The 10,415-nt window shown below is 37.3% G+C and overlaps 2 protein-coding genes across 3 annotated transcripts; both read left to right on the forward strand.

Annotated features, from left to right (window-relative positions):
• The first annotated feature begins 941 nt into the window (after positions 1-941).
• LOC18605584 (alpha/beta-Hydrolases superfamily protein) lies at positions 942-5,660 on the forward strand. Its single transcript, XM_007038663.3, has 5 exons — positions 942-2,799; positions 4,044-4,102; positions 4,355-4,483; positions 4,850-4,985; positions 5,227-5,660. Exons 1-5 carry the CDS (start codon positions 2,095-2,097, stop codon positions 5,557-5,559), a joined length of 1,362 nt encoding a protein of 453 aa, XP_007038725.3. The 5' UTR covers positions 942-2,094; the 3' UTR covers positions 5,560-5,660.
• Positions 5,661-6,656: 996 nt separating this feature from the next.
• Positions 6,657-9,605, forward strand: LOC18605585 (Oxoglutarate/iron-dependent oxygenase). 2 transcript variants are annotated; one of them, XM_018117531.2, is made up of 7 exons: positions 6,657-7,028; positions 7,570-7,686; positions 7,930-7,987; positions 8,066-8,167; positions 8,690-8,747; positions 8,848-9,020; positions 9,114-9,605. In XM_018117531.2, exons 1-7 carry the CDS (start codon positions 6,958-6,960, stop codon positions 9,465-9,467), a joined length of 933 nt encoding a protein of 310 aa, XP_017973020.2. In that variant the 5' UTR covers positions 6,657-6,957; the 3' UTR covers positions 9,468-9,605. The 2 variants fall into 2 exon arrangements, with proteins under 2 accessions (XP_017973020.2, XP_017973022.2); XM_018117533.2 differs by having other exon boundaries at positions 6,658-7,028; positions 7,570-7,691.
• Positions 9,606-10,415: the final 810 nt, after the last annotated feature.

A 10,415-nucleotide genomic window follows, 5' to 3' on the forward strand; every position in this document is an offset into this window, starting at 1 on the left:
TTTCTACAGTACATAATATTATATTTATATAGAAACATCATGGAATATTTTCTTCATTTATAACATATATTTCCGCACCCAAAAATCATCAATTCTGCCAGATCTGAGCTGTCTATGGAGGAAGAACCAGTACTGCTAAATTTCATGGATGAAATGACTTTTCTACAATATTATTTTACTTCCTAAAAGTGCTTGAATCCAAAGCCTAAAACCTCTTCAAGTACAATATTCCATCCTTCAAAGGATTTGTTCAGTCTAAAGGCTCACTGGGCATCGAGCCCTCAACTCCCCCTCGTCGGCATTGCACCCAATACTCGTTATAAACTAATGGTACTCTATATTAAAAGAAGTCGAAACTTGCCATAATTTATCCAGAACTTTTTGTATTGTGCACTAGATATACTCACTTTTTAATAAAAGTATGGTTTTTTTAATTAAAAACAAATTAAACTCTATTCTTTAAACAAAGATAATATATTAATTAATAATTAAATATTCAAATGTTCTATAAAAATATTGCTTGTTACTATTTCATTGAGAATTTTTTATTTAATTAATAGGTTAAGTAGAGATCAAGCTTGTTTTAAATTTTGGGAAAAGATATGGAAAGAAGAAGAAATCAAAGGCGAGGTCACTAGTCAGACAACGTTGTTCATGTTGGAAGTTGGAACATTACTTTCTTTTTCTTTTGTTTTTAAATTGATGCGGTGAAAATTGAAAAATGTTTTTGAACGGATTTAAGAGAGGAGAACAACTGTGCAACTGTTCAAGCGAATTCTTAACTGTTCATAAAAATGAGGCATAAAGATATGAGCGGATCATAAAAATGATTTATTTGTCCGATAGGACCAATATGCCACTGCAACTCTCCACTTATTTACACATTAACCATCTGCCAGTTGGAAAACAGACAAATGATGAGCCTTCCCTTCACACTCACTGCCCACTGCATCGGAATCCAACACCTCTTCCCCCCACACCAAACTCTTACTAGACTTTGACTTGTAGGTAGCCCTGTAAATTTTCGTCCTTGTCTTTTCCAATACTTTTGCCTGTAAAATGATTACACCTCAGCATTAACCCAGTCTCAGAACATCCCTCCTTATCAATTAAAGTCCATGTTTTTAATCGTTTTCTTGTCAAGGAAGGTTAGCATACGAGGGAAATGAAAGTTCATGGTACTAGGTTATTGAAATCCCATTTGTTGTAGATTAAGAAGCCTTCCTCTGTTTGCTCTAAAGTTTTGTTTTGTTTTAATGATCAGACAGAAATCTGGTATCTTGGGTAGGGTCTTTCTTATTTGCTCTTTTAGGTTGCTCTTTTTTTAATATATTTTAGTGATAAAATTGTGATCACCCAGCAGCTCATGACATTGAAACCCTAATGGTAGAAAGACCCAGATCGGTTTCTTGGTACAGCTATCAATTTACGAGCCACCTCGAGTTCCAATTATTTCTATAGCCATCATTTTCTATATCTGGTGAGTGCTGCGTTTTGACCCTTCACATGTTGTGGAAGCGTATTTCTCACTGATCCTCATGTTTGTGCTGTTCCAGCAATTCCAGTTTGTTGACTTTGCTCTTGTTTTGTCTGCTTTGGAATCCATTTAAAATTTTTTTTTTTGGTGTGTTCAGTTGATAGAGCATCCTAGGGGAACAGTTGAAATAATCTTCTTGGGTCCTATTCATTATCTTCTACTCTGTGGATCAAAATCCTACTTTTAATCATTTTTTGCAGTTGGTCTATTGAGTTTTCTAGCCTTGGTTTGTAAATTGTCTGTCAATCAATTACCGAATTGGAATATTCGTGGGAGTCCTTTGCTTGGAGCAGAAATATATAGTAAAACTTCGATTTTTTTATTTCCTTAGCTTCAAATTGCGTAGTTTGAATTCTCCAATTTCCACAGCCACTGCTGCTTGAATAGATGTGACTTTTGGTATTTCGTCCAATTCTCAACTCATTAATCAAGTTTCTATTCTAAGTTTCTGTCTGGTATTTCCTACATCAGTGTACCATTTCCCTTCTTTCTACACCATATACAGGCAAAATCCATGTTTTATGATCTACATTGTCATACTTAGAGGGTAGGCATCAATGTCAATCATATGTGGCCTCCCACTCCTTGAATGTGTTTACTGTCTGGCATGTGCACGCTGGGCATGGAAAAGATGCCTCCATACTGCTGGCCATGACAGTGAAACATGGGGCCTTGCAACTGCCGAAGAATTCGAGCCTGTCCCTCGACTATGCCGCTATATTCTAGCTGTTTATGAAGAAGATCTTTGGCACCCCCTTTGGGAACCCCCTGGAGGCTATGGGATAAACCCAGATTGGTTGATTCGCAGAAAAACTTATGTAGACACTCAAGGACGGGCTCCTTCATATATATTATATCTTGATCATGATCATGCTGATATAGTCCTTGCCATTAGAGGCCTTAATTTGGCAAAGGAGAGTGACTATCAAGTGCTTTTGGACAACAAGCTAGGAAAAAAGAAATTTGATGGTGGCTATGTTCATAATGGACTCTTGAAGGCTGCTGGATGGGTTTTGGATGCAGAGTGTGAAATTTTGAAGGAGTTGGTGGAGAAGTATCCAAATTATACTTTGACGTTTGCAGGACATTCTCTTGGGTCAGGTGTTGCAGCCATGTTAGCCTTGGTGGTTGTGCAGCATCAGGATAAACTGGGAAATATTGACAGGAGGAGGATCAGGTGCTATGCTATTGCACCTGCAAGGTGCATGTCACTAAATTTGGCAGTCAGATATGCAGATGTCATCAATTCTGTGGTTCTTCAGGCAAGTTGATTTTTTTCCTTTAATTTTTGACCTTTTTGTTTGTTGGGAATGTTACTATTAGTTGGTCTAAAATATTACTGGCATTTATAGAAGGCCCCACTGAATTCTCATTGTTCATTGCAGTACCTGTAGTATTAGATCATGCTGCACTACATGTTTTTTACTAAGAAATATGGGATATGAGACTTCTCATAGTTGTGAGTTACATGGTGTCTTTCTTCTGATTACGATAAAAGAATGATCATTGAGAGCAAGGCATGAATGATTGCTGGAGAAAGATAAAAGAACGTTCGTTGAGAGCAAAGGTATGAATGGTTGCTGGAGATTAGTTATTTAACACAGCGGGATCAATTATTACTTGTAATGCTTTATTCTTCATTCACTTGAAAGTTTATCACGAGCTTGATGGGTGGGGAAGGTTTATGCTTTATACGAGTTTTGTTTATGATAATGTGGATATTCTGGCAAAGGACTTCCGAGGGTGGTCATTAAGTTCAGTCTAACTTCAGAGGAAGTAGAATGGTTATTATGAATGCACCTCAAGATGCATGATAACTTGTTGAACATGAGACTGATCGGAGAGAAGAAGCATCTGATGGAGGAGTCAGCTTCTGCAGAATCTCAACATAAGGTGTAATAGAAGTTTTAATGCTCCATTTTAAGGTGAAAATTTTTTATGAAGTGACTCCAAGATCACATTCATCATAGTGAAATCTTATCTGTCGATCGAACCTGCTGTAACTGGCACTCCTCTTGTCCTTGAAGGTCAGGGACCTGACATTTACCTTCAAGAGCAAGGTTCAAGAGCCAGTAAGGGAAGTGAACGAAAAAAGAAAAATAGGACTTGCTGTATTCCAATGGATATCTAAACTCTAACATACATTTTTAGATGTGGCTATGTCTAATACAGTGGCGTAGAAACCAAAAGGAATTTTGCATATAGGGTGATATGTCTGATATATTGTATGAGTAGCTCTGCAAATCTTGAAATGCATTTTCTTTGTCCACATTGGAAGATCTTATTGCATTTACACTGATAGTGGTTCCAAATGTTGAAAGCATCTGGTTGAGATTATATTAGTTGGGGATATTTTACATCTGTGAATCAGGGTATTGATTTCTGTCAAAGAGTGCTGCAGCTTTTTTGTTTTGATTTTTATTAATTTAAAATCTTCAATCTATTGGTTATTATATTATTATTGTTATTTCTTTTTTGTATTTAATTGTGGTTACTCCTGAATTAGGATGACTTCTTGCCACGGACAGCCACACCTTTGGAAGACATTTTCAAGTCACTTTTCTGGTATAGTTGGACTTTATCACCCATTTTAATTATTGTTTCATTTACAGCCGGTAGGCTCCTCGAGTGTGCTAACATCCTTTGCAAAGCTAGTTGTATGACCCGGTCCTCTGGTTTCTCCCAATAAATAACAGTTATTGGCACATGAAGAAAAGGGGAAAAAGAGAGAGTTATAGCCCACTTTATTACAAATCAAAGTGTCCTTAAGTTTTGAAGTAATCTATTGACAAATTTTTGCTTTCTTCGTTTGAACAGTTTGCCATGCCTACTATGCCTGAGATGCATGAGGGATACTTGTATACCAGAGGAGAAGATGCTTAAAGATCCAAGGAGGCTGTATGCACCTGGTCGCCTCTATCACATTGTTGAGCGAAAGCCTTTCAGGTATAATGAGGCACAACAAGTGTAGCTCTCTCCTATATATTTGCTTAGGGCTTACTGAGTTTGGTTATTGGTACTTAACTAAGGTGGTGTCATCATTGAGAATGCCTTGCCAGGCTGGAACTCAGCACAGGTTTGTATGTTGGGCAGGTGTCTTAATTCCCTTTTTCTATAAATGCAAAGTGTGTTGTGGTCATTATCAAATAAAGAAATACTTACAGGCCTCGGGTCTTATGTGTTTATCTTGTATCTAATATCTTTTTAATTAAAACTTACAACACAGGAATGTCTCATGATAAATAGATTCACTAGAATGCATAAGATATTATCACCTGTTGATGGACAATCCATTATTCATCACTCCTGCAGATTAGGAAGATTTCCACCTGTTGTGAGGACAGCAGTGCCGGTGGATGGGAGGTTTGAGCACATAGTTCTTTCTTGTAATGCCACTTCAGACCATGCTATAGTATGGATAGAGAGAGAAGCACAGAGAGCCATGGATGTAAGTTCAAAGCTGCTTTATTTTCATGGTAATGATCTAATAAATGGAGCCAGAGCTAATTGATGAATGTAATTCATATATAGCACTGTACATGATTCAGACTTAGAGTATATTTGGGCAAGAGTTTTCATACTACGCCTTACATGAGTCTCTTTCTGCTGATTGGTTTCTGTGCAATTTGTTCTCAAAACTACTTTTTGAAATTAAACCTCCTCATCTTTGTTTTGCCACTTTGCTTTAGTTAATGCTGGAGAAAGATAGGATCATGGAGATCCCAGCAAAACAGAGAATGGAACGGCAGGAGACCTTGGCTAGGGAGCACAGTCAAGAGTACAAAGCTGCACTCCAAAGGGCTGTTACACTATCAGTGCCCCATGCTTATTCACCTTCTCAATATGGGACTTTTGAAGAGTCCGAGGATGGGGAGAACTCCCATAAATCTAGCGGAGAATCATCGGTTGGATCATCGGGGCAAAGCAAGAACAAAGAAAGCTGGAATGAATTGATCGAACGTCTTTTTGACAAAGATGAATCTGGGCACATGGTGCTTAAAAAATCACATAGGGATGATTGATGATGCAAATTCAGGGATAAATTGGATAGAACAGAAACGATTATGTTTGTGATGAACAACATTCATTGATTCATTGGTACTCATTTTTCACCCCATAACAATTTTCACTTGCCGTTCTTGAAATCCTGAAAGCTAAACACAGGTCAGTTAGAAAATGAACCTAGATGGGGGAGAATAACCAACACTACAATCTGTGTGACATGGACAGTCATTGGCCATTGCAACCATTTGTTAGACATTGAAATGCAGAAGTTGGTTCTTTGCATTGAATTGACCAAACAAAATGGGGACTGATTAAGTAACCAAAATCAATGGCAGGAAGAAAAACGATCATGTTGGCGATGACTTAAAGGCATAATCAAACTTGAATGGGACAGGGCCACTAGCCACCGACTAACGCATTTTTGTTTTAGCCAGTCATAATTGCTATCACCTAATCACATCAACAACATTTCTTAATAATCTAGCCGCAGGTTTTTTTTTTTAAGAATAAATTTTTATCATTTGTGGGAAATAAATTTTCAATGTATTCATTTATAATAGATTATTAGACCTCAAAGATAAATTGAGGTAAAATAAATATGAATCATTTTGAGAGAAGTTTAGATTAATTACAAAATTTACCACTCTATTCCCTTTGTGAAAAACATGTCTAGGCTACACTTTCCTCTAATTTTTAGAGAAGATTTTGTATGACATTAATCAAGTCTGAATTGAAACAGAATGTGATAACTTGAACAGTCAACATGCTATGGATTTGAAGATCAACTCTCCTGTAACCCAAGTCTCATGCAAAACTCAGTCCCCTATATACTGTACGTTTACATGCACCATCAATATTTAACGCAATCCAATCCATATGGAGAGGTGACCAGTCAATAAAACTTTCTACCCGTGGGTTAGCAGAGGGCCTTCCAAATTCCGAATCAAAGGAGAGTGATGAGAATATAGCTTTAGCCCGGCTATTCACGAGATATAAACGATTTTTTTCTTTTCTTTATGTAGTTTATTATAAACTACAAATAAAAATAATGTACTACTGTATACTGGGGGTATGAGCCATGAAAGGTAAAATTTTTGTTTATTACCACCAAAAGCAATTTAATTTTTTTATATAAAATATAGTCCTAGGAAGTATCGTCAAACACTTTGCTTGAAAGGAATTATAAAAGGACAATTATAAGGTTGATCCGTCTTGTCCTGCTTGGGTGGATAGTACTTCCCACGGCAAAGGTAGTAGTAAATTCAGAATCGACGTGTAAAAACGAAGCTAAAACAGAGTTCCCAAATCGCATGGGAGGTTCTGCTTTCTGCTTTCCTGGGAAATCTATTTGGATTTGAATTGAGCTTCAATTTCCTGTTGGTCTCTACCAATCGCTGTCGCTGTTGCATCCGTTCATGGCTTTACTTCATTCAATTTTTCTTCTTCTGCTTTTTGCCTGTTCTTTCTCCAACATCTCTGCTGAAAGGTAAAGGAAACCCGATCTCATTTTATTTTCTTAAATTATACTTGTTTATTTTGAAAATGGGTAGTGGAAAAATTTATCCATATTAAAATGTTTGTCTTAATTCTGAATGAGGCAATCAATCCATTTCCCATTCAGGATTGATGAATTGCATGGTGTTCTTCGTCTGGGTTTTTGTTATATATCTTGTATAGTCATGCATACGTGATTATATTGTGGAAGTTATCCTGGATAACTCTTGAAGTAATTGTGTGGATATGACTGTTTTAGATGATAGTGCAATTTTGTTGAGTGATTAGCACTCTAAAATGAAAATAAAAAACAAATTTTTGTGCCATTAGGTTTCATTGAGCATTTTATTTCAATATAACGTAACATTGCTTCTATAGATTCTGAATCTCTGGATAATGATTTATCTTCATGATCTTCATCTGCTATATTGCTAAGGAAATGTCCAGTCTCTTCAGCCGTTGGAAGTCCGTCTTCTTTATGATAACTTCTTCGTTTATAACCTTTTCCTTTTGGTATTATTTTGCATGAGTAGCCGGAAGGAGTTGAGGGATGAGGAGGTTCACGAGGAAAGTGTTATACAATCGAGGCTTTCAGCTCAATCAAACACGATTGACCCATCACGAGTAATGCAACTTTTATGGCAGCCAAGGTCAGGTATTGATGGATTTCTTGTTTGCCTGCTCATGCCATCTCATTGAGACGAAACAATTGCGTGTTTACAGAAAATTTCTTTTCCCTATAAAGTGGCTATTCTTCAATGGCATTGCATTACAGTTTTGCATGAACTTTATAAGATTCTCAATTTATGCAAATATGCCTGCTGGACTTTTTGCTTTCATTTGCACATTTTCGGTTTTTTATTAAAAGTCTGACATTATTTTGCTTCCAATAGGGTCTTTCTGTATAATGGCTTTCTATCAGATGAGGAGTGCGACCACCTAATTTCTTTGGTATGTTTCTGCCCCACTGTTTTCACTACTTCAATTCAATATGCCTAGACTGGTTTTAAGTACTTGTTCTGGACTTAGGGTCATGGAGCGAAAGAAGGAATTTTAGGGATCAATGATGATCGAGTTAATGTTGGGACAAACAGGCAGCTCACAAGTTCTGAACCTTTGCTGAATACAGAAGTGAGTTCTGTTGTTTTATAAGCTAACAATATCTACATACTCTATGCATCTCTTGTTGGCAACCTATTGAAGTAATTGTTTAATAATAAATTGTTGCATACTCGAACTTCATTTCATGCTTGACATTCTTTTTTCTTTATTGTGAAGTTGACACTCTGGCAGATGGAAGGTAGTTTACTAAGTATCTCTTCAATAGTGTTTAAGCCATTATCTAGCCAATCTTGGTAATTCATTCTCCTTCTGGCTTTTGCTCAGAAATTTGTCCTCAATCTACTGACTTTTGGTGTACTGTGAATATGCAATAATTAATATCCTCCTCTTTTTGTACTGTGTGCTGCCCTATACACCACACATATAGGTACCAGAAAAGCTAGAAAGAGAACTCAACATAAAGCCTCTACCAATTATCTTTAGTTTCCAACTTGAACCCATGCTATTAAATCTCTCTAAGTTCATCTTCATTTGGATAGGGAATGGCAGGTATAGTGATATAACATTCTTATATATATTTGTGCATTCTAGGATAAAGTAGTTGCAATGATTGAGGAAAGAATTTCAACTTGGACTTTCCTTCCCAGAGGTATCCTCAACCATCCCCGTTCCTCATCTTCCTGATAGTCTTTTCTCTTAAAAGGACCTTTTTCTCATTTCATTATAACTTGATGTTCATTTTTCTTCAGATAATGGTGAGCCTCTTCAGGTTAGGCGCCATGGACTTGAGGGGACTGAACAAAACTTGGATTATTTTGGCAATATTTCCACACTGGCTTTAAGCGAGTCTTTGATGGCAACTTTGATTTTGTATCTTTCAAATGTTACTAGGGGTGGTGAGATTCTTTTCCCCCACGCAGAGGTGAGAGAGAAACTATCTTAACCCTCCTCTGAACTTTGCCTAAATCGGCTCAAATTTATCTTGACTCAATAAAGGGATTTCCTACTCTTTCAGCCAAGGAGCAAGATATGGTCAGATTGTGCAAAGTCCAGCAATATCGTAAAACCCGTTAAGGGAAATGCGATTCTGTTTTTCACTACTCACCTCAATGCATCTCCTGATGGTAGCAGCTCACATGCCAGATGCCCTGTTCTCGAAGGAGAAATGTGGTTTGCCACCAAATTCTTCTGCCTAAGGGCTGTTAAAGGGGATAAAGTCTCATTTGACTCTGATGGAAATGAATGCGTTGATGAAGATGCTAATTGTCCTCAATGGGCTGCTCTCGGGGAATGCCAGAGGAATCCTGTTTTCATGGTTGGTTCTCCTGATTACTACGGTACATGTAGGAAGACTTGTAACGCTTGCTGATGAGGAAACCTGTATATGATTTGATTCTATTGTTCTAATAATTACCGGTATATGTAGTTTTTCTCAGTAATTCCTTGTAGCCGGCCCCCCAGTCATTCTCAATTGCTTCAACAGAGATAGTTGATCAATTTTAGGGAACTCGTTTGTCTTGGAATGGTGTTATTATTCCCATTGACTGGTATAATTGGCAATTTATGGTTAAAAACAATTTCCTAAAGAGTCATAGCATGCTTGACTAGAATCATTTTCCACATACCTCTTCTTCATCTAGAAATCCAAAGGTTCCCATGTTAAAATGCTATGTCTACAAACTAAGCCCAAATCATTGTAGGCTTCATCTGCACTGCACACTAGCAGCACCACGACTGAAAACTTGAAAACAAACAAGCAAACACCGAAAGAACAGATTAAGCATCATAACCAGTAATCAAATCAGACGCAGCCTTATTATTCCATCAGTTTGGCAGACGGTACCCAAATTCGATTCTTGGGCAGTTCCAAAAGTGTTTTTTTATTATAGAGCAAAACTACAGCTCAAGGGACCAACGAAAAAGCTGAAAAAATAACAGTACAAAGCAAGCATGGAAGTGGGTTACATTCAAAATTAAGGATTTCCTTCTCATGTCAGAAATCAAATCCGTCGGGTGCTATTTGCAGAATCCACAGAAGGATCCGGTTTCTTCAAAGAACAAGAGGACTTGAATGCTTCAATCTGGTATTGACATTTCACGTAGTCCCCTTTGTTTTCTTCCAAACACTTCTTCAAAGCCTCAACGTCGCATGGCGACTGTATCTTCTTCACCCCGTTAATCTCTCTCTTCTCGTCCATCTTCTGAAAAGCTCTTGTTTGGACGTGAAGAAAGCTGTGAAGACGAAAAGAAAAGAAACGAAAAAAATACCAAAACAACATAAAGGGAAACGACAGCCCTTTTATCCTTTCTCTTATTT

The sequence above is a fragment of the Theobroma cacao genome, chromosome 3 (genome assembly GCF_053813885.1).
Source record: "Theobroma cacao isolate CCN51 chromosome 3, ASM5381388v1, whole genome shotgun sequence".
NCBI classification, from domain to species: domain Eukaryota; kingdom Viridiplantae; phylum Streptophyta; class Magnoliopsida; order Malvales; family Malvaceae; genus Theobroma; species Theobroma cacao.

What these genes read in the sequence shown, in the direction of transcription:
- LOC18605584 (XM_007038663.3), top strand. Translation starts at nt 2,095, where the DNA reads ATGTCAATCATATGTGGCCTCCCACTCCTTGAATGTGTTTACTGTCTG. An exon ending in TCAATTCTGTGGTTCTTCAG is followed by an intron (nt 2,800 to 4,043) that starts GCAAGTTGATTT and finishes CTCCTGAATTAG; the next exon opens with GATGACTTCTTGCCACGGAC. An exon ending in ATTTTCAAGTCACTTTTCTG is followed by an intron (nt 4,103 to 4,354) that starts GTATAGTTGGAC and finishes TCGTTTGAACAG; the next exon opens with TTTGCCATGCCTACTATGCC.
- LOC18605585 (XM_018117531.2), top strand. Translation starts at nt 6,958, where the DNA reads ATGGCTTTACTTCATTCAATTTTTCTTCTTCTGCTTTTTGCCTGTTCT. An exon ending in AACCTTTGCTGAATACAGAA is followed by an intron (nt 8,168 to 8,689) that starts GTGAGTTCTGTT and finishes TGTGCATTCTAG; the next exon opens with GATAAAGTAGTTGCAATGAT. An exon ending in TTCTTTTCCCCCACGCAGAG is followed by an intron (nt 9,021 to 9,113) that starts GTGAGAGAGAAA and finishes CTACTCTTTCAG; the next exon opens with CCAAGGAGCAAGATATGGTC.